The sequence below is a fragment of the Malus domestica genome, chromosome 17 (assembly GCF_042453785.1).
Source record: "Malus domestica chromosome 17, GDT2T_hap1".
Lineage (NCBI taxonomy): Eukaryota > Viridiplantae > Streptophyta > Magnoliopsida > Rosales > Rosaceae > Malus > Malus domestica.
Genome location: NC_091677.1, coordinates 4,563,786 through 4,591,516, shown reverse-complemented (window position 1 = coordinate 4,591,516; position 27,731 = coordinate 4,563,786). Strand labels below are relative to the sequence as shown.

The following is a 27,731-nucleotide window of genomic DNA, read 5'->3' as shown; positions in this document are numbered from 1 at the left end:
TATCGTGCTACGGTGGTGAAGATGGCCCGGGAAGTGATCCACCCCGGGCCAGGATGTGACAAATGGTATCAGAGCCAATCCCTGGCCGGAAGTGTGCCGACGAGGACGTCGGGCCCATAAGGGGGGTGGATTGTAACATCCCACATTGCCCAGGGGAGTGATCCTTAAATGTATATTCCCATCCCTACCTAGCACGAGGCCTTTTGGGAGCTCATTGACTTCGGGTTCCGTCGGAACTCTGAAGTTAAGCGAGAAGAAGGCCAGAGCACTCCCAGGATGGATGACCCACTAGGAAGTTGCTCGTGAGTTTCCAAAAACAAAACCGTGAGGGAATGGTAAGCCCAAAACGGACAATATCGTGCTACGGTGGTGAAAATGGCCCGGGAAATGATCCGTCCCGGGCCGGGATGTGACAGCTATGGCTCAAATCCATAGTCAAATTTATTTCTACTTCCGATATTCGGATAATTCAGGTTTCATTTAGAACATTGGTGTGTTTTACACTTTAAATGTTTACTCACATTGTACTTTAAATTAATTTAAACAACGAGAGAAGATTCGAGCTTGGTGCAAGAACAAAACATTGCTCTAGCTAATATATTATTTGTCTTCTTATTTACTAAATTACTATCATATATTTTAAAGAACTAAACAATTATTGGTTCAAAAATCCACTAAATATTGGAAAAATAATTTTCTCTCTTAACCAAAACGGTGCGTTGCGAACGGCTCTTGTTACTTTCAGTTACTAAACCCTAGTTTCCTTCCCTGCTACCACCTCTCTCTCTCTCTCTCTCTCTCTCTCCACCTCCACCTCCTCCTCCTCTTTCTCTCTCTACGATCTCTTCCGCCAGAAGCAAAGCGATGGAAGCCGACGGAAATTCTGAAGAGCCGTCGCTGTTGGTCCTCGTCCTCTTCAAAACGGACCTCGGCCACCCCTACAAAGTTCCAGAATCCTCCATTTCCATCCCCGCCAGTCTCACCCGCTTCGGCCTCTCCACCGTCGTCAACAATCTCATTACATCAGGTAGCCTCTCATGTGCTTACACGTGTTTTTCCCTCCGCGATTGATTCTCTAAGAAAAGGATTTTACTTTTTGGTGTTCTAAAGCTTTGATTGGTGATTGTGATCAGTAAACCCTTATTGGGAATCGGAGCCTTTCGATTTCCTTATCAAGAATGAGCTGGTTCGGATGTGGCTTGAAAAGTTCCTTCTTGCCAAGAACATTTCCGCGGTGTGTATCTCCAATTTTTCGGATTCAATTTGCAATTTGTTGTGTGAATTGTGTGCTTAAGTTGTCTGATAAAATGCTGTATGTTATGCAATTGCAAGCAACGTGAAATAGAAAGCAATGCTGAGAGAATGGATAAAAGTGAACTGAGAGAATGGTAATAAATGACGGGATTGGAACAGTGGAAGTTAGAAAGTTATCAGCTTGGTTAATGATAGGGTTTCACTGCAGATTTGTAATTTACTTGTTCCATCTTAAAACAAACTGAAGTAAACTTTGAGAAAAAGAAACATCGATTTCCATTCGTTAGCGGGGTTTTCTGAACTACACCTTGTTAGGCGTAAATTGAACTCAGGAAATTCAGTTTCAGAGTTGCCAAATGGGATACTTGAAAGATTTGGGATTTGTACATTCCGTATACCATTAAATCCCGTTTTGAAGTTCTGAATCCAAACTGGGGCTAAGAAACCAACAAGAGTTAAGCTAATTGGATAAATTATTCCAGTTAGCCACATAATATGAGTTTTTCAATTATTTTTTCGGTTTCACAACTATGAAAAATTGATTTCACCGATTATTTATTGCGTTTAAATTTACTGGTTGAGTTTGGAATTAGGGTTTATTTTTTGTGCTTTAGTGTCAAGTGCAGGTCTAGGGTTGCATATGTTGCTCTAACAAGCTGATTTGGGAGAAGTAACTTTCATCATTGTCATTTTATCCGCCTTCTTATTTGATATCTAATGATGGGTTTGTGACTATGACAGGAGAGGATATTGGAGATCAAATATATACGGGCTGTGGTCCCAGGTACGCACATCACAATTTGTAATGTGTACTTCATTGCTTCATTTCTTATCCTACAATCTGCATGGCTAATAAATTTACCGTTCACATGATGCTAGGTGATGTAAGTAAAAAATAAGGATATATCTGTTCCCAGTGCACAAGGCTCCCGCTTTACGCAGGGTCTGGGAGAGGTGAATGTCGGCTAGCCTTACCCCCATTTATGGAGAGGCTGCTCCCAAGTCTCGAACCCGAGACCTACCGCTCATGGGCGAAGGCACTTGCCATCACACCAAGTTAGAGTAATTTATTTGAGCTGGGGAGTTGTAGTTAGGTCCTCGTACTAGTAAATAAGGTAGCATGGAGTAGCTCTCTTGGAAAGTATAATTTTCAGTTCAACTCCAAATCTCTTCAGAGGAAACCTCTAATGGGATACTTCTGTAAGAATTGAATGTCATGTGGTTCTGATGAAATTGGGTGAGTCTGTGAAGGCAACATTTAGTAACCCTGTTGCTGGAGGAGGAATAAAATTTAAAGTTAGAGTAATTTATTTGAGCTGGGGAGTTGTAGTTAGGTCCTCGTACTAGTAAATAAGGTAGCATGGAGTAGCTCTCTTGGAAAGTATAATTTTCAGTTCAACTCCAAATCTCTTCAGAGGAAACCTCTAATGGGATACTTCTGTAAGAATTGAATGTCATGTGGTTCTGATGAAATTGGGTGAGTCTGTGAAGGCAACATTTAGTAACCCTGTTGCTGGAGGAGGAATACATCCTCTCACCAAATATGTGATGAATTACTTGAGGATTCTCACAGACTATGGAGAGACCCTTAATTTTCTCTTTGAGGACAGTGCTGATGCTGATTCCATTTCGCTGTCGCCTGACACGAGTCCTACCTCAGACGAGGAGAACAAACCCACTGATTCTCCAGGCAGAATTTTCCCAATGGTTCGCCACTTCCGATCACTTCAACTCTGGAAGGCAACCTTGACGAAAAGTCCAGGTTATATAAGGATCCTTCCTTGCACCACGTATTTTTGATGAACAATCTATGGTACATGGCTCAGAAGGTTAAGGGGGATGAACTGAGGCCCATTTTCGGAGACGGCTGGCTTCGGAAGTGCAACGGGAAAGTTCAACAGCAAGCATTACCAGAGATCTAGTTGGAGTTCCATCCTTAATTTGCTCAAAGAGGAGGCATTCAGAATCCCGGTTCAAATTCTATCTCAAAAACCCTCAAGGAAAGGCTCCACAGCTTTTATCTTGTGTTCGAAGAGATCTACAAGAGCCAAACAACATGGTTCATTCCAGATCCTCAGCTTCGAGAAGATGTGTAAATCTCAGCATCCCTGAATGTAATCCAAGCTTATAGGACATTCGTGGGAAGACATTCAAACGACATAAGTGACAAGCTCATCAAGTACAGTGCGGACGATTTGCAAAATTACCTCTTGGATCTCTTCGAGGGATCCCCGAAATCATTACAAAATTCCAGCAGGAGGTGACAGCATAATAAGTGGTATTGTGACTATTGTCATGTTATTGTTTACAGCCAAGGAAGGCTTTTCATTTCATGCTCATATATGTTTTGATTGTTACAACAGGCCAGGATTCCCCCATGAAAATTGAAAAGGGATTCTTTCCCTCGGTAGTTTTCGTGTGTATAACGTTTGTTATGTGATGAATTCGGTTTTCTTTTCTGACCTCTGCATTGGATATCCTAAGTCCTAACTGATATAAGATTGAATGAAGCAAGTTTTCGCGTGTGTATCGTTTGTAATGTGCTGAATTCGGTTTACTTTTCTGACCTCTGCATTGGATGTCCTAACTGATATAAGATTGAGCGAAGCAGATTTTCGTATGCAACTTTATGTGCTTTTGCTGAATCTGTTTGTCTTCAAGTTTGTCAAAATTGGGTGGTGATTCTGTCATAAAGTCCTCTGCTTCAGCCGTTGCTGCAAACTCAAGGCTACGATACCATGTGAGTAGATTTGGCACCAGTAGTCCATACCAAGTCAAAGTTTCATCTCTTGTAACTGGTGATTCATCATAAGGTCACGTGACGCTTGAGACACACATGCGGTAAATCACTGGTTGCAAGAAAAATTCTTCAGAAGGGCTTGAAAGGCCAATGTATTTGAAGTTGGGGACTCCTTTGCATGTAACCAGAGATATACACGATTGTCTCTGTCACACTCGTCACATGAGCAAGCGTTTCATTCACAAACAAAATAAAGGAAGTCACGTGATGAGCAAGAGATAGATACGTTGATATATTCCCGGCTGCATCCGCTTTTTCCTCTCTAAGTCGATGTCTAAGTCGCAGTAAGATTGTTCAGTGTTCAGCAAGACTTGTCAAAATGGAGTCCCAAAGTACATTGTATTTCATTTTTTCTGGTCCAGTCCAGGTTAACAGAAGTTCACATTTGACAAGGACTCAAGGACCGGACTGCTAACTTTTTTTGGATGAATCCATGGTATCCCCGCACATTGGCGATGACTAATCCCTCGAGCCGAGTCGGGACCCGATTCGAGGGAGGGTCAAAGCTCAAACCTGAGATCTTGCTTAAGGGGAACAAGCTCCTTACTATTTCAACCACCAAGCATTGGTAGGACTGCTAACTTTTATTACATGTAGGTCCCTGGAAAAGTTTGGTTTTATTATAAAATGCCATCACTGTCCTGTAATGTAATGGTAGGTCCCTAGTGGTCGTTGGAGATATAAATGGAGAGCTACTATGTCTGATTTTTGTGGCTGAGAAGAAGCCCTAAGGGCTGAGTCATGCCTCCAAAGAACCCCGTTCAAATTACAAGTACAAGTGACATTGAACGAGTATTTTGCACCATTGCAGCATGATCTAGTAAAATATACTGTTTTCTGTTTTTCTCACTTCTTCAACCTCATTTATTTTCCAACTACTTGATTTAGTTCTTCCTTTATTTGTCTATTTTCATGGAGAAGTTATTGTGTCCGCTAGTTGTATAACTTGTATTTAACACATGACCGGTAGTAGAACCCGCGTGAGACCAGTTGTGCCCATCACATGAGAGGGACTGGACCGTTGTATCAATGGTTATATTGATGACTTGTGAGCCTGGTCGGGGCAAAGCATCTTCAAAGAAATTTTTACATAGGGGTGTGCTATCCACACATCTCATTTTACTTCTCACACACCTCTTGATAATTTATGTCCGTTGATCTTCTTCAATTCATTCGATCTGAGGGCAGAAAATTAAAAAAGTGTGTGAGAAGTAAAATAGGGTGTGTGGATATCACACCCGTTTTACATAAACCTTCACTTTTCTCGCTCAACAAAAACTAACAGCTAAATAACCGAAAAAAGTGAAGGTTTATGTGATAAAATACAAGGTTAGTTGTGTATTGCGTCTTAATTTTGCCTGTATAAATTTATCTTACACTACCGGTTCTAAGCTCGAATAAAAGAGGAGGAAGAGTGCGTTAGGTAGTCGACAAGCGACTCCCTATAATATTGTTGTTTTTGCGTACTGCGTCTTGGAAGGGTACAGGAGGAAAAGGATAGAAAAATGTAGTTTTAAATATTATGTTCCATCAGCAAGAGATGAACTAGACTTGCTCCACAGATTCCACGAGCAAGAACAGACCAATAGTTACTCCACCAGCGTCGACAGCCAATTTTCAACCATCAACACCAATGCGACTTTTATGACAATGCAACTGAAATATCAGTAGTAGCCCAAAATTTGCATTTCAAACTAAACGAAACTAAACTAAACTAAACTAAAATTAACTTATCAAGTCTATACAAGATTTAACTTCGTTACAGTGACAAAAATATATTTTTTTGTGCCCCTCCACTTATTTTATGACACACCACAATCCACCTAGACGCGGTCATCATAAATGGTTCATGCAATAGTGCCGGAGGCAGGGTTTGGGATAATCCATTCAATCTTCTTTTCTTTCTCTTTTTTTGAACTTTCCTCTTCCCATGGAACTCCCCCTCTTTACACAATTGAAGAAGATGTCAAGTCCTCTGATCGACCCTTCTATGATCACTGCCTATGCACAGATCAGAACTCGAACTTCTCAACATAGAGTATCCGTTTGAATACCGGTGACTTTGAAAAATTTCTCGTCCGACACCCCTTAAAATATAGCAAGATTCTCTACATTTAGTTGATCATAATCAATGTTAATGTCATGCGATTGAGTTAGTTGCCTTATACGAGTTGCTGCTCTCGCACACAAGAACAAAGACAAACCCATGCTTTTTTTGAGAGAAAAATAGCATATATAGTATGAAGACTTAGCCCATCTCAAAATTTGACATCTGACACCCCTTGGCTACCTAAATTCACTTTTTATCATCGAGTTGTCGGAGGTTTGCACGTAAGGTAAATTTAGACGAGTTTGTTGAATTGTAATCTTGTCTTGGCTCAAAGATAATGGATCTAGCCCATGCACAAAAAAAGATCCATGCGCATACTAGAGAATTCTAGCAAAATTCAAGTTGGTGGAAGAGTCTAGAAGAATGGTGAGGATTCCACCAACATACAAGATTAGTGTAGATAATTCTCGCATAGGAAGGTAGTGGAATTATCTAAATATCTCTAGCATGATGCTTCCATGCTTCTCCAAGGTTCCATCCATGCCTATAAAAGGAGAAGGCATCCACACCATTTGAAACAACCAAGAGAGCAAGTAGTGTGAAGTGAGAAGAAGTAACAAAGCTTATAAGAGTGTTTGAGTGTTTCGTCTTGTACTAAGTTTGTGAGTGAATAAAAATCTTGTGTAATACATTGAGTGTTCTTTCTTTCTCTTGCCTATCAATTCCGCTGCATTACATTCTTTTTTATAAGATAAACATCTCCAAAAATAGTGAAGTCTTTTTAAGCCCCAACAGAGTTCACCATCAAGTGCGTAAATCAGGATGAGACGTGAGCCGTTCAACGAAACTACGGCCGTCAAAGTTGACAAATTTCTGAGCACCTTACTGTGCTGTCACGCCCTAAGCAATCCAAGTAGAAATCCCCTCTCCTTCCTGTTTTGTTTTGTTTTTCTATTTGGCAGCACACACTCTCTCTCTCTCTAGTTTTTCACTTCAGTGGAAAGCAAAAACCAGCTGCACAATCCGCACGGCATTTTGCTGTGCAGCTGCCAGATCAACGGAAGAATCAGAATGATGCCGCTAATGTGGTGTTCTGCCCCACTGTCGCCACCGCCGGAAGCGGTGGTGGGTACGTTAATGGCAAAGAAAGATGGAAGCCTTAGGAGTGTGGTGATCAATATGAGGGGTGCAGGTACAAATAATGGGTTCCCATCGTTCCTTCCAAAGGAGGTTGAGAAAATTAAGGACCCATATGCCAGAACGTTGGCTCAGAGGATGGAGAGGCTCCCTGTGCCGGTAACGCGCTAATCTCCTCATTTTTGTTAATCTCACTAATTTCGTTTCTTTACAAAGACGATAGTTTAAACTACTCTAATTTACTAATTTAGAACTAGAGGGAGTGTGTGTTTGATGAGCTCGTAAACTGGTCTAATCCACGTATAACCCATGTATGCTTAATGCCACTAATTATGATGTACATTTTTTCATGAAGAACTTGGTGGGTTTATTCTGAAGATGATTTCCGCATGCTATTTTTATTTTTATTTTTGTGTACCTTTTGAGAAGAAAATGAATGTAAGGGAATCAATTTTTCTAAGGATTAAATGGATTCTCTATTCTTACCATTTTCATCATCTTCTTCTAGAACGTCTAACTCCAAGGCTGGGAAGTGCTTGAGCTTTCAGCCAAAACTGGAAAGTGGTTGGATAAGTGCATTTTGTATTTTACCTTATTATTTGACGTGATTCAACGAAAGGAAAAAGTACTTTTTGCAGTTCGTGGGATGGTGAACTCGGAAAAGGATCTGATCCTTGACAGATTCTTTTCGTAGGGATTCCAGACATCCGTAATCGTGACCGTTCATCGTATACCGTGCAATCAATTTTTGTTATATACTATTTATATTTAATTTTAAATTTTAAATTTTGAAATGATTTCTGACCGCGTAATGTACGATGAACGGTCACGATTACGGAATCCTAGAATTCTATAGATCATTTTCCGGTGAACTCAACTAAACTTTGGAGTGAACGATACAAGGCCATAATAGTCATTTCCGTATGGTGGGAATATTCTTTGCATGAAACTATGGTTTGTGAAAACAAAATAATCAAGCTAAAGGTACTAATTTTTCCAAGTTTTTGTTTAATAAAACTTTAGTTGCGATCAGTGACAGAAGTAGGATTTTTAGTATGTGATTGAGTTGAAATATTTATTGAAATTGTATGTGGCACATGGCGGATTTGTTTGGTATTGTTGTGCTTTGAAAAAAAAATTGTTTCTGCTGTGCTGTGAGAATAAGCTCATTTTTATTGTTTCACGTTTTCATCTTTTTTCACCTAAAACTATGAAAATAAGCTGTTTTTAAATGTTTACCAAATACCTTTTTGAGCTCAGTTTTTTTTTATACTCACTTTTTATAAAAGCACTTTAGTACAAAACTAGTACGACATGTGATGAACTGATGATTGTCAATTTTCTCGTCCATTTTGAAGTTACTCATTGACTCTGAATAATATCTCATTTCTTTCTTTAATGTAGGGGTATTACCCCTGCCCAAGGTTCTAAAAGACCCTAGGCGCTAGTCGGGCGGCAGGTTAGGGCCTAGCGCCTAGGCGGACTTAAGTAAATCTGTTATATTTCGCATAAATAAGTGTAGCTTATATTTAAAATATATATAATTTCATTATAAACTACAAAATAGAAGACATATGAATGAAGTATTGGAACATAATGAAAACGTGGGGACCAAGGATATAATGTGTGTTCATTTAAGTATGCAACAAGTTTCTTACAATTTACTGGAAAAAATAAAATGTGAAATTAAAGTTATATATTGTATGTCTAATTGAGTCGTGACCTAGGCGGGTCTAACGGGTGCCTCAACAGGTCTAAGCGTCATTTCTTAATTTTCAAACGCTTAGGCATTAATCGGGACGGTAGCCAGCCGTTTAGCGCCTAGGCGGGGATTTTTATTTTGACTAATGGGGCAAGCCGGTTGCGATTGCAGATTGCGTCGTCGGAAAGTTGTATCATGAGTAGTTGTGTAAGGCCTCGAAAACAAAGTGAGATCAATCCGGTGGTTCTCCTCCATTGCTTTGACAGGTTTGTAATGCTTGCAAATTGCAGATTGACCGTTACAAGGTGATTTCGTGCTGAACATGTTTCGTCATGTTTGTATCTTTTAGTTCTTGTTTAGAATGGAGGTGTGCGTACCCCCTGCTTGAAGAGGCCGGGTTGGAGGCTTGGGCTGTTGATGTTCTTGGGTGGGGCTTCTCTGATTTAGGTTCGTTTACCTGCCTTTTCCTCATTGTTTTATTTTATTTTTTTATTTTTTTTATTTTTTTTTCAGCTAGATATGATTATATACTTCCAGTCTCTTTCTTGCAACAAGTACTTAATGTTCATCCGTTTAATCATTTGTTATCTGTTATATGCACTAGAAAGGTGTCCACCATGCAGCGCGGCAACCAAGCGGCATCACCTCTATCAGGTATATATGCAGTGTGATATTATTTTCTTTATTCTTTTGTTGCTCCAGTGAATATTGTTTCGGTCTATCTGCAATGGTTTTGATATTTTGTTATGTTAATTACTTTAAGTCGAAAATGGTCTACATTTTTCATCATCTGTTGAGAAAATTCGAATCTAATCTTATTGTTTGAGCTCGGAGATATAACTGGATTTCACATTCGAATTATAGTTTTGGAAGTCCTACATCAGAAGACCGATGGTATTAGTTGGACCAAGCCTCGGTGGTTCTGTTGCAATTGACTTTGCTTACCACTATCCAGTAGCTGTGAGTGTCTATCATATTGAGCTCTTTAGCTCTAGATGCGTTGTTTCAGAAATTATATAGTGTCCATTTGATAAATTTAATTCTTGTTTTCTATTTTCAGGTTGAAAAGCTGGTTTTAATCAATGCAAGCGTCTACGCAGAAGGCACCGGAGACATGGCAAAGTTACCTAAAGCTGCGGCCTACGCTGGGGTTGGTGTCCCCTTACAGCGGTATTTCAACCCTATGTGAATTTTCTTAGCTTGCTTGCCTAATGTTCTGATCTTTTTATTCACCAGGTTTCTTTATTGAAGTGCACCCCTTTACGCTTCTACGCAAACATGCTGGCCTTCAACGGCATTTCATTAGCTACAACCTTTGATTGGACTAATGTAAGATAATCTTTCTGTTAATATACTCAAGTTTCCAACTGAAACAGGCATCTAGTATATTGTCGAAATTTTTATCTTGGCATCTTTGTCTTAGATTTTTGAAGTATGTGTAATGGAAAGCTAACAGAGATCGTGCCATATTTAGGTCGGACGCTTACACTGTCTGCTGCCTTGGTGGAAAGATGCAACAGTCAGTTTTATGAGTAGTGGAGGCTATAATGTCGTTTCCCAAATAAAACAGGTAAACTCTCCCCATCTTAATGAGTACGGTATATAAGTGGTATGCAGAATTCCGCAAGTCGGGTAGGCAATAGTAAGCTTGTATTCTGAAACCTTATTTTACAGGTGAAGCAGAAAGTACTAGTGATTTGCAGCGAGCAAGACAATATTATCAGCTACAAACAAATATTGGTGAGTTTTGAGCTCCTACCTGCTACTTAACTTTTCCTGTCGTACTTAAACCAAGCATGTTTCACAATCATTTTATGATGGAGGACTTAATTTATTCTCTTAATCTTAAAAAACGCACGAGAGATTGCAAACCCTACTTCAAAATCGTTGCTAATACTCGATAGGCCTTTTTGAAGTGTTTTGGAAAACTTGAGGCGAAATGTATTGTGCGACCACTGACATTGCCGGTTGCTATAAAGTAGAAACCGAAACACATGCTAAGATGTCAACATATATGCATTCCTTAATGAGTCTTCTTCTTGTTGTAATCAAAATGCAGAGGCTGCGTTGTGAGCTTTCGTCTGCAATCATGCGGCTAATACCGGATAGCGGTCATCTCCCTCACGTTGATAATCCCGCCTCCGTTGCAAAACTAATCGCAGGGTTTGCTCGGAACGGTCGTTGCTGAGAGAATCCCACCTCTGGTCCTCTGTGGCAGAATTATAGGACTTACTCGCTGCTAAGAGGCCCGTTCTTCTTCTTGGCAATACTAAGTTTCTCTTTAAACACTTCTTTTTATAGTTGTGAGCTAATGGAAGACTTAGCGCAAAACCGAGTGCAGTGGTGTTATATAGTTCATACAACTAACTCCACTTAATGAGATGAGGTTTTGTTGTTGTTGTTGTACTTATTTTTATAGTTACAGTTCCATGACTTACACATTTATCATATTTTCTTATATAATTTGAATCTGAATAAGAGATTGAACAGCTAGCCAAGAAATATTATGAATATTAGAGACAAAAAATAATTACGATTAAATAGTTCGGTATACAAGTCTTGTGTTCGAATTTCCCTCAACTAATATCACTTCTGTTGAAAAATGCAAAAAATAGCAAAATATTGGTTTGCATCTTTCACTAAGTAAAATATCAAGAGACTTGTAGATACTTGCAACCTTACTTTTTCTTCACACTTCTAACATAACATGAAAGAAAAATTGCAATGTTTGTTCTATGGTGCATATGATTGAGTGGTCCGAAAAAATTAATAGTTAGATCTTGCATATATGAATCTAATAGAACAATAGATTTTTGTAACAGTTAGATCTTGCGTAAAACTTATACTATTGGGTAATACGCACTATTGTAGCCGGACCTAGATATTATTCGGTAAACCTACTTTATTTAGATTGGGAAAATCGTATGGGTTTTTAAACAATGTGCTATGGCTCAAATCCATAGTCAATTCTATTTATGATTTTGATATTCGGATACTTTAGGTTTCGTTTAGAACATTGGTGTGTTTTAAGCTTCAAATGTTTTCTCATACTGTAGTTTAAATTAATCTAAACTACGAGAGAAGATTCAAGCTTGGTGCAAGAACAATATATTATAAGAACTGTTATTAGCACTTCAAAAATTTTATTCTACACGTATTTTTCTTTCTAATTATAGAAAGTTTGAAGTACAAAATGAGATTTTTTTTTTAGTCCCAATAACAATTCCCTATATTATTTGTGTTCATATTTACTATTAAAGAACTAAATAATTATTGGTTCAAAAATCTACTAAATGTTGGGAAAATAATTCTCTCTTTACCAAAACGCTGCGTTTCGAACGGCTCTTGTTACTTTCAGTTACTAAGCCCTAGTTTCCTTCCCTCGCTTTCGTCTTAAACCCTGCTGCTAGCCTGATACCACCTCTCTCTCTCTCTCTGCACCTCCTCCTCCTCTTTCTCTCTCTACAATCTCTTCCACCAGAGGCAAAGCGATGGACGCCGACGGAAATTCCGAAGAGCCATCGTGGCTGGTCCTCGTCCGCTTCAAAACGGACCTCGGCCACCCCTACAAAGTTCCAGAATCCTCCATTTCCATCCCCGCCAGTCTCACCCGCTTCGGCCTCTCCACCGTCGTCAACAACCTCATTACATCAGGTAGCCTCTCATGTGCTTACACGTGTTTTTTCCTCCGCCGTTGATTCTCTGATTGGCCGCTGTCTGAGGAAAAAAAAAAAGATTGTACTTTTTGGTGTTCTGAAGCTTTGATTGGTGATTGTGATCAGGAAACCCTGATTGGGAATCGGAGCCTTTCGATTTCCTTATCAAGCATGAGCTGGTTCGGATGTCGATTGAAATGTTCCTTCTTGCCAAGAACATTTCCGCGGTGTGTATCTCCAATTTTTCGGATTCAATTTGCAATTTGTTGTGTGAATTGTGTGCATAAGTTTTCTGATAAAATGCTGTATGTTATGCAATTGCAAGCAACGTGAAATAGAAAGCAATGCTGAGAGAATGGATAGAAGTGAAGTGAGAGAATGGTAATAAATGACGGGATTGGAACAGCGGAAGTTAGAAAGTTATCAGCTTGGTTAACGATAGCGGGGTTTTCTGAACTACACCTTGTTAGGCGTAAATTGAACTCAGGAAATTCAGTTTCAGAGTTGCCAAATGGGATACGTGAAAGATTTGGGATTTGTACATCCCGTATACCATTAAATCCCGTATTGAAGTTCTGAATCCAAACTGGGGCTAAGAAACCAACAAGAGTTAAGCTAATTGGATAAATTATTCCAGTTAGCCACATAATATGAGTTTTTCAATTATTTTTTCGGTTTCACAACTATGAAAAATTGATTTCACCGATTAGTTTTGCGTTTAAATTTACTGGTTGAGTTTGGAATTAGGGTTTATTTTTGGTGCTTTAGTGTCAAGTGCAGCTCTAGGGTTGCATTTGTTGCTCTAACAAGCTGATTTGAGAGAAGTAATTTTCATCATTGTCATTTTACCCGCCTTCTTATTTGATATCTAATGATGGGTTTATGACTATGACAGGAGAGGATATTGGAGATCGAATATATACGGGCTGTGGTCCCACGGAAAGAAGAAGAACCTTCTTTACACAATGAATGGGTTAGTGCAGTTGATGGTTCTAGTCCCAGGTACGCACATCACAATTTGTAATGTGTACTTCATTGCTTCACTTCTTATCCTACAATCTGCATGGCTTGGGTTTTCACCTCTCAAATAAATTTACTGTTCACATGATGCTAGGTGATTTAAGTAAACAATAAGGATATATCCGTTGCTAATAAAATTTAAAGTTAGAGTGATTTATCTGAGCTGGGAAGTTTTAGTTAGGTCCTCGTACTATTAAATAAGGTAGCATGGAGTAGCTCCTTTCAGTTCAACTCCAAATCTCTTCAGAGGAAACCTCCAATTGTCCTTTTTCAAAATGTTTGGTATTCATTGGATATATTTTCTTGCATCCCGGCACAATATGAAGTTATCTGTGAAAACATTATTCTAAATTTTATATTCTTGTTTTGGCCCTAAAGTAGTTTGAAACTCCTGTAATTTGTATTATGTGGCAGGTTCTTTTTGACAGGCTGCTATGATGGCTTGGGAAGGTAATTGCACTATTTTTTTTTCTTTTCTTGTGTACGTTGCGATTTCTTATGTGGATACATAATACGGAAGCTTGATATCTGATTTTTTGAATTTATCATCTTTTAGGGTGTGGAAAGCCCCTGGAGCATGTACACATATACTGGAAGGACACAGTGGACCCGTTACTTCAGTTAGTATAATCAATCCAAAAGGTAGCTATAAGATATAAGTGTTCATGATTGGCTTATTCCTTGTGGATTATGGCCAGGATACTGTTGTTATCAGTTCTCTAGTGAATGTCAGTTGGCACTGTCAACTACTTACAATTTTTCAGTTCTGGCCTTTAGAGGACCAAGTTATTATGGCATCCTCATTGTTTTTTCTTTTGGATTTGAAAACCTTTTCATGTCTAATGGGATACTTCTGTGCATGAATTTCTGTTTGTGTTAGGGAGGTGGTCTTTACATGGTAGCTGCTAGGGTAGTGCAGTTCCCAGTATCTATCTTGTCGCAAGTGCTTAAGCTGGTATATTCATTTTTTTATGAAGGTGGAGAAAGTGTTACCGTAGCTACTGCTTCGAAAGATCGGACACTGAGGCTGTGGAACTTAATTGGACGACCATACTGTTTTTATAAGGATAGTATGACGTGTATACTAAATCTTTATTATTTGTTTTTTGGGGAAGTTCAATGCAGAAGAGACCCGAAAAAATCCTTTGAGGATAGCATTCAAAATTTTACATGGACATACAGCAGCTGTTCAAAGTGTTGCTGCTCAGACCTCTGGAAACATGGTCTTGTCTACTTCTAATTTCCAATATATAATTTGACAAGTAATGTATGTGAGATTGGGCTTTGGCATAAGTCTATAATTTACCTTTTCTTTTGTCTTCTTACATATGCTTAGGTCTGTTCAGGCTCTTGGGATTCCACTATCAATTTATGGCAGACAAATGAGCCTGATGCAGAAGGTGATACTGTGTCAACAAAGAAGAGAAAAAAGACTGGTCAAGAAAAGGAATTGCAGTTGGAGGTATGTGATATGCGTTTATTAATTTCTATAAAGGGGTTTAATAATTTTGGGGTGACCAGTTGACTAAGTGGAGATAGGCTTATTAAATATTTAACTCCGGTTGCACACGGTATATACAACTTCCAAGCCCTAACAGATGGCTTAACACTTTGTTATCGATTGAAATTTTTGCACTAGTGAATTCTTGATGGTTTCTTTGGTTCTGCCGTAAGTAATGGAAAGATTGTCATTTAAAGGAAATATCTATGTAAGAAAAAGAGGTTCAATTATTTCCTTGAACAGGATGTCTAACTGCTTGGTTATTTCTTTGAGAGTTGTTGAGCTAGAAATAAATGAAATGTTTCCTTTTTATTAAGATTTAAAAGATTATTGCATCAATCATCCTGGTCTGACATCCTATGTCACTTTACTTTTTCAAAATTTTCATTTTAAATTAGACTAGCTTGTGTCCTTTTTGACAATTTTTTTTTCTTATGAAAATATTATAATATTAAGATTTTAGTGAGCCAGATTGTTTTCCCTGTTCATTGATAGTTATTATACATTATATTACGTCACAAGGAGAGGCTGTTTCTTCTCTAGTAGGTCATACACAATGCGTATCTTCCGTAAAGTGGCCAGAGCCTAAAACAATCTATTCTGCATCATGGGACCATTCTATTAAAGAGTGGAATGTCGAGAGAGGCACAGCCACGTCGACAATTGTAAGTACAAATAGCCTTAGTTTTCTGTTGTCTGAAGTCTTTTTCATAATCATGCTTGCATTCGTTCTGTGGCATCAAATCACTCAATATCTGGCATTTGTTCTCTCAGAGTTAATAAATGTTTGTATGATAAACATTCTCCTGGTGACAGTACCATGATAAAGTACTCAACTGCATTGATATTGGAGGTGAAGGTTCTGCTTTGATTGCTGCTGGTGGTTCTGACCCCATTGTTAGGGTATGGGATCCTCGTAAACCAGGTCCGTTTGATGAGTCAAGTGATATGCTCTCTCTCTCTCTCTCTCTCTCTCTCTCTCTCTCTCTCTCTCTCTCTCTCTCTCTCTCTCTCTCTCTCTCTCTCTACGGCCGGCCCTGAGGGTAGCCCAAGTAGGCGCCCGCCTAGGGCCCCCACTTCGGAAGGGTTCCCAAAAAAAATTTATATTCTGTAATTAACATATAAATACAAAAAAAAGTAAGAAATATCATAATTCATTTGTTAGTGCAGTGGAAATGTTGGCTTCATTTTTCTTTGGGGTGTTGAGTTTGAAACACGAAGCTGCCTTATTAGTCACTAGATTTTTCTTGTTTTTCAAATTTACTGTCAATCCATCTGTCCAACTCCCAATCCATCTGTCCAAATGCATAAAAAGTTATAAAACTCAACTCTCCATTTCTATCAAATGTTTAAACCAACTTCACAATCTCTCCATTTCTATTGAATGTTTAAACCAACTATCATATTGTTTTAAAGATTGCACTTTAAGGTAATCAAAACTTTGAATTATATATTTTTCTTTTCAATCACTTTGTATTCAATGGATTATTTTAGTATTCAATTCGTTAGTGTGATGTTGATTTTAGAAGAAGAAAAATAAACACAATAGAAACAATTGGCGTTGAATTTATTATACTCGTCAATCAAGTTTTATTGTTATTTACTCTCTTGATCATCAAGTTTTATTGTTCTTCACTCTCAATCTTAAACTTTTGACTGCAAACATTTAGTACATTTGTGTCTAAAAACGTGAATCATGTAATGTTTAAATAATGTTTGTATATTTATCTTCTTTTGATATTAATTTTTAATGATATTTGATGTGAAAATAGAACTTTTTATGTATTTAGCAAATTTTTTTTTATACAAATCAATACACAAAGAACCGGAGATCAGAGAATTTTAGGACCCCACTTCGAAGGTTCGCCTAGGACCCCCAAATTCTCAGGGCCGGCCATGTCTCTCTCTCTCTTCCATGCACACAAACAAACTGAAGAACACAAGCATCTGACATAAAAGCTTTTATTATTTTTGTAGGAACCTCTGCTTCTATCAAAACTTTCTCATCTCACACTTCTTGGGTTACGGCGTGCAAGTGGCATGACAAGTCTCCGTTTCATTTAGTCTCTGCATCTCATGATGGAAAAGTTATGCTGTGGGATACGAGAACTGCTGTATGTTTTCTTCTTGTTTTTGTTTTCTATCAACAGTTCACGACCGCTGCCCAGCATGAACTGTAGATAAATTCGTTACTCAATAATAGTGTTTTCTCTTGCAGTGGCCCTTGTTTATCTTTGATTCACGCAAGGACAAGATGCAATGTTATTCTTTCTATCATTTTTCTTTTCTTTTTCCGTCAGTGTTCGAAAATTCAATCTACTTTTTATAATTCGGTGATCTTTGCTGTAATCAGGCGCTATGCGCCGACTGGTGGAAAGGTGATACTGTGCTTAGTGGTGGTGCAGATATCAAGCTTTGCATGACGTCCGGGGTTTCTGTCCCTCCCAACTATCAAAGCACAGAAAGTTACTACGCTCATTAGAGGAACAAGATAACATATATCTATCAGTTCTATGCCTTTCTTTGTTCATCTGGGTGCATAATTGCGTGAATTTGTGCTTTTTCTGGGGCTATAATTTCGGTACTTTTGCCTTTGTTTCCCTGCTATAAGCAGAAGAGTGATTTGAAGGCGGAAGGACTTTTGCATAGTTTGGCACGTCGTTGGAGCTCTCTCTACATTTTTCATGATCTTCTGGAAATTGGTAGTGAGAATGGGCAGTCTTAAGTATTGTGTCTAGTGGGGACGTTTGACCGGGATTTTTGGTGCTCGGTTGTAACATGGCCGGAGGATATATTTAGTCTCGGAGCTATATTTCAGTCCAAGGCGGATACTATGGCTTGAACAACAGCAACAGACTGACTTCTTTATACGTGCGCTCGATGTACAATTGAATGATTTATATCTTACAAATTCTTTTGGTAATTCTGTACTCCTGGAGGTTTGCTTGAATTTTGTAACTGTGTAAGTCTGAGAATCGAAGTCGACGGGAGAGGAGAATAGGTTTTTTGTTTTAACGAATTTACAAAAACACCCTAAGTTAACAGATAGTTAACGGATTTGCGGATTCACCTGAGACCAGCCAGAAAAAAAACAAATGATTAACAGGTCCAATCGAGAATTTGTATTGAATGCATGGCGTAGCTAGGATTTTCAAATCATGTTTAACTTCAGGTTCTAACCGGAATGTTAACAACCCGATCCTTCAATTCTCCTCCCAAATGTTGATTTAAACGGATGAGTTGGGTCCGGTCCGGTTATTGGGTTGGGTTGAAATTGCCACCCCTTCTCGGGTAGGGGATGAATTTTGGCGCGAGAGTTCAGTTAATTAGTTACGGGTGCTTCTATTTGTACCCGTTAATATCTCTTCCTACCCAATCCTAGTGTTTTGAAGTTCCTATTTCACCCCTGCAGACAATGCCCGAGTGTTATTGGATAACGACTTCCGTTGATGAGTTTGTTCGAGGCGGTTCACTTCCGTTGATAAGTTAGTTAATTAGAGGCGGTTTTAACTGATCAGTGTAATTAGAGAGAGAGAGAGAGAGAGAGAGAGGGAGAGTGTGAGAGTGAGTTAGAGAGAGAGAGAGAGAGAATATATATAGCAGTACGTAGCTAGTTCATTTCTTCATAGTTCTTCATAGCACACTGGCCTTCAACTTTGATTCTCTCTGAATTTCCCAAACCTTCCCAGAAACCCTCTACATCTCTGCCTCTCTCTCTCTCTCTCTCTCTCTCTCTCTCATCTTCTTTCGTTCTCCTTGTCGCTTTTCTCTTGTTTCCGTGCTTCTTGCACATCATGGAAGGAACCGCCACTGCGGCCACCGAACTGAGACCTGACTGGCTGATTTACTTTGAGGTGTGGTTTCTCAATCTGCTCGACCGCCTCTGCCAGACTGAAAGAAGTTGGGCCGACGGATATCCACTGGCGTCTCTCAAACAAGATTTCCGCTTCGAGACTGGCTTCGAAATCGATCACCAAGCGCTCGGCTTCGACAACTTGAGAGGATTCATTGCCCGTGGTTACTCGCGCATCTGTACAGTGGAGACGGTGGGCCGTGGAAGGAAACAAAGGCTGATCGTCCGCCCCATCAAGACTCCTATCAAGCACATTTCTCCGGCCACCGAGTTCTTCTGTGTCGTACTTTTTGCTATCGCAGTCGGTGTGGGCGCTTTTTTCATCATCAAAAACATTCTTCCGGCTATGTAGGAGGCCTCTGATGATTGTTTCTTTAATTTCCGCGAGATCTTAGGCTAGGCTAGGCTTATTAGGCTAGGCTTGGCTTAGGGTTTGTATTACTTTCCGCGAGGTCAAGAAGGTGCATGCATGGTGAGGAGATATAGTGATTGTATCGGACTTCTTGAGACATTGGTACTTTTTAGAATCTTGATGTATTAATAATCCATTACAATAATAATAAAAGAAGAATTTACGTTTTACTTAGTGGATAATGCTTGTGTCTTCCGTGATGAACCGTCTATTTGTTTAAAGATTTTCAAATTGGATTCTAGAAATAGTTGACAGATTCCTGATCATGATCAGGCAGTAAGAAGTCGAAAGACCGAGCTTTTTTCAGAAAACCCTCAGGAGGACACCGCTAAGCGCGACCAATCCCGTCTTCTTGTACAGGGAGAAGCGAGGAGAGCGTAGCATAAGCCACGGAGGTTGAGCCCTTGCTTGCAACTGACATTTACTTATCAACAGCGGCTCTCCAAGAATGGCATACTCGACGAAACCGAAGACGATCCAGTGTCATTAAACGTCTTGAGGAAGTTTGGGTTTCGAATAATTGTGTTTTTGTTTGGAGGAGATCATCGTATGCTAAGATGTTGAGATCATCGCGATCAGCTTGCGGTAAGTAACCCAAGGAAGAGTGAGGATTAGCAATGTTAATGGGTGTTTCCGTCAATTTCCCTTTATTTTGTTTTTCATTTTTTTAAGGAGTGGGTCCCTACATGGGAAGTATGCAAAGGTAGCTTACTTATCTTCTCTTAGGCTGCAGATGTTATTTGCGAAAAATTCTCCAGAAGAATTGATTGAAAATAAACAGTAGATTGACCAATAGTTTTTAGAGAACTTTAACAAAAAGTTCCTGGTATTATTTATTTTAAAAAAAATTACATTTTTCGTTAAAATAAACAGTATCGAAAGCTTTTCTTTAAAGTTCTCTAGTTTTTATTCATTACATTCACACCTACATTATAAGTATACATATAGGGAAGCCCCTAAAACACAGAGGTGGCAAAACGTATAGTACATATTAACTATTAATTAAGTAGATCAAAAGGCCATATAACTGATTAAAGAAGCCCGTTCTGCTGATCGGATTCCATGGCCAACTGGTTGTCAACATTCCTGATCACGAAGGGCTCTTTCAATCTGTTAAAGGCATTAGAAAGTGATGCGCTTGCACCAATACTCATGAACAACTCTTTCAATTTGTCAAACACCTGAAGAAGATGTTCAAGGGCTCTCTGATACAATCTTTTCAAAACAACTGCAATTTCACGGTACGGCTTTGTTACTGCAATCACAAGGCAAATGCTCCATGCTGTGATGGTGAACCACCCCAAAGCTGGAACCATGATCAACAATTCTAAGGTTATGGCAAGTGTCCCAGACGATAGGCTAATCTTATCCATGAACTCAGACAAATCTGTATTTTCACGAGCCTGGAGTATCTCGACAGCCAATGAACTGATGTAAACCAAAAAAGCAACAATAAACGCCACAACCGTGACGTATTCCGTGAAAAACAGAGATACTGCGGCTCCAACTCCGTTCCTGAGCTGGACAAACACGGCCAGAATGGTGATGGCAGGGATAATATACTTGTGCAATGCCTTTGAATAGGATGTACTTACTTTTGATGACAAAGGGTAGTTTTTCTGCAACAACAACATCTACAAGGGTGATATTGGGCAAAAATACTTGTTTTACATAGTAGTTTAAAGTATATATATAAGAGCAGCTAAGCAATAAGAAGCCAGATGAATAGGATGTACTTACTTTTGATGAGATGAAGATGAAGATGAAGGGGTACTACTGCTCACAGTCACAGGAAGGTTGCCACCTGCTTGAATCATCGTATTCATAAAAGATCTTTCTCCAGAAAGCGATTCTTTTTTTCTTTTTTTGGAAACTCCACAGAAAGCAATTCAGGTAAGAAGCGTCTATTTATAGCACGGCAACTGAAAATTGTTCAGACAAATGTAATGGAGTGGGGCCCACTCGGATTCAGAAAATTTCTTGTCAGAAGTCATTTGCTCTCTTGCTCGGCCAAAAAGTCCCCTTCTTGGGACCAGGATCCTCTGCTGAGCAATTCTCTATGAATTTCGCAATTTTGTCCATTCATTTTATATCGTGCGATCAATTTTCGTTAGTTACTATTTATATTTAAATTTTTAAAAATTAAATTTTAAATGATTTCTAACCGCACGATATACAATGAACGAACAAGATTGCGGGATCCCTAGGGAATTGCTCAGGAGAGGATCCTGGTTCCCTTCTTGCATTCCTGCAATCAAATTATCAATCCCTTTCTTGCAAGAAATTTTTTCTGATACATCACGAGCTTTTATATAAGTAATAGAAAATTTTATTTTTTAAGCTATTAATTTTTTAACACACATATCTTACTACTTACATAATAACATGTGATGTAACACTCCGTGTTTCGGCTATACTGAAACATTTATCCTTTCTTTCATTCTTGCATGAAAGTCTCTTTCTTGCATTCTTGCATGAAAGTCAAATTACTCAGTCAAATTACCATCTCTTTCTTGCATGAAAGCCCCTTAATAACCATCTCTTTCTTGAAGTGGTAGAAAATTTTATTTTTTAAGCTATTAACTTTTTAACACATATACTTTACTATTTGCATAATGACATATAATGTAACACTCCGTGTTTCGGTTATACTGAAACATCTCTCCTTTCTTTCATTCTTGCATGAAAGTCTCTTTCTTTCATTCTTGCATGAAGGTCAAATTACTCAGTCAAATAACCATCTCTTTCTTGCATGAAAGCGCCTTAATAACCATCTCTTTCTTGCAATCAAATTACTCAGTCAAATAACCACTTGCAGCCAAATAACCACCAAATGGTCAAAAAGACCACCAAAATATATTAAGGTAAGAAGCCGCATCGTAACTGCGAATTGCACAAAAATATATTCAGGTAAGCAGCGTTTATACATAGCAAGGCAAAAAAAGAAAAAAAAAAAGGAAAAAAAAATTACTGGGCATTTAAGAAGCTGGATAGAATGTACTTACGCATGATTAGATGAAGACGAAGATGAAGGGGTAATACTGCTCACTGTCACAGAAAGGTTTCCGGCTGCTTCAATCATCATATTCGTATTGTTGTACATGCCAAACCCCTTTCTCCACAAAATTATATTCAGGTAAGAAGCGTTTATACATGGCAAGTGACAAGAATAATAAAATTACCGGGCATCTTTTTTTTCCTTTTTTTTTTTTTGATCATTACCGTGCATGCATCTCACTTAATACTACGATTTAGTGATATTCTTTTTCACTTGTAAGTGAGAGGTCTTAGGTCCAATTATCACCAAAGACGAGTTTAAACCATATTATTGCTAGTCCATTATGAAACTAAGTTCACCTTCTCTAAAATATCGTTTGATTAAAAAAAAAAAAGCTAGAAAGGATGTACTTGCCTATGGAGTGGGGCCCACTGTGTTTTTATAATTTCTTTTGGGGCCCACTGTGTTTTTATAATTTATTTTTAAATTATTTAATTCTTAGTTTAACATTTTTTATTGCATGAAGTGAGGGGGCATAAAGGTATAAGGATAGCACAAACTTGCCTATGTCACAAATTCACAACCATTACTTTTATTTTTTGTGGCATGAGGTGCCTGATGGAGTTACAGGTTCTATTTGTACCAATTAAATCTCTCTTCCTACCCAATCCCAATATATTTTCAATTTCCTATTTTACCCCTGCAGACAAAAGCCGAGTGTTAATGGATATATAGCGACTTCCGTTGATAAGTGTGTTAGAGGCGGTTTTAACCGATCAGTGTAATGAGAGAGAGAGAGAGAGAGTTAGAGATCCGGACACGCCAGCTTAAGAGCTTAAAAGGTGGTTTTGAAGTTGTTTGTACCATACTTGACTAATCCCGAAACTACTGAGCACCGGTCAACGTTATACCGTCAAGGACCCAGAAGAGTTTCCCTTCAACCAGAAGGCCAATCACAACGCGACACGTGTCGACATCAGAAGCCAATCACAGCACGACACGTGTCAACATCAGAAGCCAATCACAACACGACATGTGTCAATATTAGAACAAAACTAGAAACTCTCTTCTATAAATAGGGATCATTCTCCCACAATAATCTCTAATGTCATTTTGTACTAAACTATTCACTAGAACTCACTAAACCAGAGCTTGAACCTATGTATTTGTGTAAACCCTTCACAATTAATGAGAACTCCTCTACTCCGTGGACGTAGCCAATCTGGGTGAACCACGTACATCCTGTGTTTGCTTCTCTGTCTCTATTCATTTACGTACTTATCCTCACTAGTGACCGAAGCAACCAAGCGAAGGTCACAAAACCTGACACTTTCTGTTGTACCAAAGTCATCGCTGATTTTGTGCATCAACATTTGGCGCCGTCTGTGGGAAACGACACTTATTCCCACTCTCTTCAACTTTGTCAAGCTGGTTTCCACCACTCGTACACTCTCTTTTGGCCAAGCATCTCTCTCCGATATGGGGAGCGAAAGAAGCCACAGCACACAGAATGACACCCCTGCTGGACCTAGTATGAAGCAACGAAAGCAGGAAGGAAATAGAGTTACTCTTCAAGCTAAAGTCGATGAGCTAGAGGTTCAGAACAACAAGATAGCGATGAAGAATGAAGTCCTCCAGGAACAATATGAAAAACTTTTCGAGATGCTTCACGAGGCTAGGCAGGCTCAAACACAAAAGCTCGTCGCCCCTGTCGAGGTCAACAATCAACTGAATGCCCCCCAACACGGAGGGTCGCCGATATCCGACACGGACATCCTTGATAGGGATCGAGCTACACATCAATGTGATAATCAACATGAGACTTCTCTCAACCCAGCTGCTTCAACCCGAAGCAGGAGAAGTAGAGGAAAACACCTCCTCACAGAGGGTGTGGAAGGATCAAAAGCTGTCTATCGCGATTGTCGAGACTTCCTAAAGCAACGTCGAGAGAATCCCATCCACATAAGCTCGAAGATCAATGACCCAAGGGTTTCTGAAAGACTCGGTCCTCTTCCACGACCCAGGCCAGCCGCCAATCTAGAGAAGGGGCAACAAGTCCCAGAAGAATATGAAGGTACTGGGGACTCGGAAACATTCCGACATACTCACTCTAGAAGTCAGTGTGGCGAGTCCAGAGAAAGATCACGCTATCTTGATCAAACTTTCCTACTTCCAAGAGGCGATGGGGACTTAAAGAAGAAAACTTCAGTGGTGCACGACTCCGCTCAGGACCCCCTTGTCCTGCAGCTCATTGAGGAAGTAAACAAGCTGAAGGCTGAACGTCAAGCCGAGATACCTGACTGGAACCAACCCAGGCCTGGCCCTCTCACAAGAAGGATCCTCAACACTTCCCTCCAAGCGAAGACAAAGCAGAAGCTTGACTTACAGCTCTATACTGGAAGGGAAGACCCGATTGAACACCTTAACCTCTTTGAGTCCACCATGGTATACCGGGGACACACCGACGAAGAACGGTGCCTTCTCTTCCCCTCCACCCTCTCTGGCGGAGCTTTAAACTGGTATTGTCGTCTTCCACCTGAGACAGTAGACTCATTTGAAGAGTTGAGAAAGCTGTTTGTCTCTCAACACATCTTCTAGACCGATCGCTTGCATTCCGCAGATGACTTGTACACTATTCACCAGAAGCCGGACGAGTCATTACGAAAGTACGCTGGCCGCTTCAGCCATGAGTATTCTCGCTGCGCTGAGGCAGATGACAAGACCGCCCTCAAGGCTTTCACTGCAGGCTTACGTGACTGTTTCTTCAAGTACATGATCAATGCCAACACTTGGAAGACTTACTCTGAGGTGATGACACAAGCTTACAACCATGCCTCCGCCGAGGCAAGGACATATCAAGGGAAACCCCCTACAGTCACCCCTTATCAGCAAGTAGGGAGTGGAGGCCAGATCCAACCGAATGAAAAGACCTCAACCTTCCAAATGGTAGCAGCACACCCCCTGCCTCATTTAATGCTTCGCCAAGTCAGCAGACATATCAATCTCAGGGCAAAAGGAAGGACTTCCATCCTCACCAATCTCATTTTAATAAAAATAATAAGGGGCACTATCGCGATAACTCAGGATATCGTCACAATAATGCCCGCCCCCAGGCAGTCAACGCAGTGGGCCAATCACGTGTCAAGACAGGCCCTACCCCGAGGTATGAGACATACACCTCTTTGAATGCTACATGTGCTGCCATCTACCCCAGTATAGCTCACCTGATACCAAAGCCAAAGCCAAGACAGCCAGATTACAAGTCCACGAAGAACACGGGCATGTTTTGCTGCTATCACGAGTATAATGGCCATGATAGTGAGAAGTGCATTATCCTCCGTGACCATATTGAAGCTTTGGCACGTGAAGGAAAAATTGATCAGTTCCTCATTCACCCTCCAAGGGATAACCGTAACCAACGCCAGGTGAATGTGATATATTCCATAAGCGGCGGCACACCCATGTCTGAATCTTCCAATAGGGCCATGAAAAGCAGTGAACGAACTTTGAGACCTGGCCATCAAGTGTTTCACGTGGAAGACATCAGAGGAGGCAAGTATCAAAAGCCTAACTGGGATCCAATATGTTTCTACCCTGAGGAAGAAAGAGGTATCATCTACCCTCACAATGACCCGCTGATCGTGGAAGCTCACATAGCAAATTTTGATGTGAAACGAATCCTGATAGACACAGGTGCTTTAGTCAATATCATGTTTGCTGAAGCTTTCAAGGCACTTAATGTAGCTGAACACTTGCTCGATCGCTCGATTTCTCCTCTGATAAGCTTCTCTGGCGATATCGTGCAACCTTTAGGGAGTATACACTTACCTTTCACCATTGGTACATGCCCCTACACAGCTACTATTACCACTAACTTCCTAGTGGTCAACTGCCCGACGGCATACAATGTCATCTTTGGGCGCACAGGCATCAATGATCTCAAGGCCATGGTATCCACACATATGTTGTTGATGAAGTTTCCAACCCCTTTCGGCAATGGGTACATCAGGGGAGATCAACTTAGTGCTCGATCATGTTACAACACTTCAGTCAAACAACAACACCTGCATGTCCCCAAGGAGACTCTCTTTATACATAACCAAGTCGTAAAGACCAGTCCAGATGAATCCAACTCGGGTCTTCAGGATGGCAACAGTCAACCCGACGACCCTCGAGATAACTCATTCACCCAGCAAGCACAACCCGCTGAAGAGTTAGAGAAGATCTCTATCTCCAAAGACCATCCAGACCGCATGGTGAATATTGGCACCACTTTGTCACCACCCCTTCGGTTGTCGCTGATCTCCTTTTTGCAAGAGAACGCCGAGGTCTTCGCTTGGTCATATAAAGATATGCCGGGCATCTCTCCCGATATCATCTGTCACCACTTGAGTATTGATCCCAAGACCAAACCAGTAAAACAGAAGCGAAGATCTTATGATGTTGAACGATACGAGGCGATGAAAGCAGAAGTTGAAAAACTCAAGGACATAAGCTTCGTCCGTGAAGTCAATTACCCAACATGGGTAGCAAATGTTGTCCTTGTTAAGAAAAATCCGACCAAGGAAAGTCTCCTGCTTCAAAAGGTCTTGTGGATAATGTGTGTCGACTACACCGACCTAAACAAAGGATGCCCGAAGGATAATTTCCCCCTTCCTCTCATTGATAGACTTATAGACTCTACTGCAGGGTGTGAGCTCTTGAGCTTCATGGACGCTTATTCAGGATACAACCAAATCCTCATGAACCCCTCAGACCAAGAACACACGGCCTTCACTACTGACAGGGGACTATATTGCTATAAAGTCATGCCTTTCGGCCTAAAGAATGCAGGAGCAACTTATCAGAGACTGGTCAATTCAATGTTCGCCGAACAAATTGGGAAGAGCATGGAAGTTTACGTTGATGATATGCTAGTCAAAAGCAAACATGCTGACCAACACATCACCAACCTATCTGAAACTTTCACCATTCTAAAGAGGTATCGAATGAGGTTGAACCCCAACAAATGTGCCTTCGGCGTGGGCTCTGGAAAATTCTTAGGCTTCATGATTAGCCAACGAGGCATTGAAGCTAACCCTGAAAAGATCAAAGCAATCCTCGACATGAAAGAGCCAATAACTTCAAAAGACATCCAAAGCCTTACTGGCAAGGTGGCAGCCTTAACCAGATTCATCTTTAAGGCCACAGACAGATGTGGTCCTTTCTTCAAAGCACTCAAGGGAAATAAGAAGTACATTACATGGACGGAGGAATGTGCCAAGGCATTCAGGAACCTCAAAGAGTACATGAGTAAAGCCCTTCTGCTCTCTAAACCAGAAGTTGGTGACACTCTTATCATCTATCTA

General features: G+C 40.0%; 3 protein-coding genes across 4 annotated transcripts; all 3 read left to right on the top strand.

The window, feature by feature from the left end:
• The first annotated feature begins 739 nt into the window (after positions 1-739).
• LOC103421516 (ribosome biogenesis protein WDR12 homolog) lies at positions 740-3,781 on the top strand. Of its 2 annotated transcripts, XM_070817352.1 has the most exons (4): positions 744-1,027; positions 1,134-1,234; positions 1,996-2,038; positions 2,134-3,781. In XM_070817352.1, exons 1-4 carry the CDS (start codon positions 865-867, stop codon positions 2,151-2,153), a joined length of 327 nt encoding a protein of 108 aa, XP_070673453.1. In that variant the 5' UTR covers positions 744-864; the 3' UTR covers positions 2,154-3,781. The 2 variants fall into 2 exon arrangements, with proteins under 2 accessions (XP_070673452.1, XP_070673453.1); XM_070817351.1 differs by having other exon boundaries at positions 740-1,027; positions 1,996-2,330.
• Positions 3,782-6,941: 3,160 nt separating this feature from the next.
• LOC103429153 (alpha/beta hydrolase domain-containing protein VTE7-like) lies at positions 6,942-11,445 on the top strand. The gene is made up of 10 exons (XM_029097557.2): positions 6,942-7,400; positions 9,115-9,209; positions 9,293-9,390; positions 9,548-9,597; positions 9,808-9,903; positions 10,004-10,093; positions 10,180-10,272; positions 10,418-10,513; positions 10,618-10,683; positions 11,003-11,445. Exons 1-10 carry the CDS (start codon positions 7,176-7,178, stop codon positions 11,129-11,131), a joined length of 1,038 nt encoding a protein of 345 aa, XP_028953390.2. The 5' UTR covers positions 6,942-7,175; the 3' UTR covers positions 11,132-11,445.
• Positions 11,446-12,348: 903 nt separating this feature from the next.
• Positions 12,349-17,455, top strand: LOC103429151 (ribosome biogenesis protein WDR12 homolog). The gene is made up of 12 exons (XM_070817353.1): positions 12,349-12,597; positions 12,726-12,826; positions 13,495-13,601; positions 14,034-14,069; positions 14,176-14,261; positions 14,597-14,650; positions 14,730-14,842; positions 14,956-15,074; positions 15,635-15,785; positions 15,937-16,045; positions 17,098-17,234; positions 17,339-17,455. The coding sequence occupies exons 1-12, from the start codon at positions 12,435-12,437 to the stop codon at positions 17,447-17,449; spliced, it is 1,287 nt and encodes a 428-aa protein (XP_070673454.1). The 5' UTR covers positions 12,349-12,434; the 3' UTR covers positions 17,450-17,455.
• The last annotated feature ends 10,276 nt before the right edge of the window (positions 17,456-27,731 follow it).

What these genes read in the sequence shown, in the direction of transcription:
- LOC103429151 (XM_070817353.1), top strand. Translation starts at nt 12,435, where the DNA reads ATGGACGCCGACGGAAATTCCGAAGAGCCATCGTGGCTGGTCCTCGTC. An exon ending in GGTCAAGAAAAGGAATTGCA is followed by an intron (nt 15,075 to 15,634) that starts GTTGGAGGTATG and finishes ACATTATATTAC; the next exon opens with GTCACAAGGAGAGGCTGTTT. An exon ending in TGTGGGATACGAGAACTGCT is followed by an intron (nt 17,235 to 17,338) that starts GTATGTTTTCTT and finishes TTTCTCTTGCAG; the next exon opens with TGGCCCTTGTTTATCTTTGA.
- LOC103429153 (XM_029097557.2), top strand. Translation starts at nt 7,176, where the DNA reads ATGATGCCGCTAATGTGGTGTTCTGCCCCACTGTCGCCACCGCCGGAA. An exon ending in AGCGGCATCACCTCTATCAG is followed by an intron (nt 9,598 to 9,807) that starts GTATATATGCAG and finishes TTCGAATTATAG; the next exon opens with TTTTGGAAGTCCTACATCAG. An exon ending in CTTACCACTATCCAGTAGCT is followed by an intron (nt 9,904 to 10,003) that starts GTGAGTGTCTAT and finishes TTCTATTTTCAG; the next exon opens with GTTGAAAAGCTGGTTTTAAT.
- LOC103421516 (XM_070817351.1), top strand. Translation starts at nt 865, where the DNA reads ATGGAAGCCGACGGAAATTCTGAAGAGCCGTCGCTGTTGGTCCTCGTC. An exon ending in CAACAATCTCATTACATCAG is followed by an intron (nt 1,028 to 1,133) that starts GTAGCCTCTCAT and finishes GATTGTGATCAG; the next exon opens with TAAACCCTTATTGGGAATCG. An exon ending in TTGCCAAGAACATTTCCGCG is followed by an intron (nt 1,235 to 1,995) that starts GTGTGTATCTCC and finishes TGACTATGACAG; the next exon opens with GAGAGGATATTGGAGATCAA.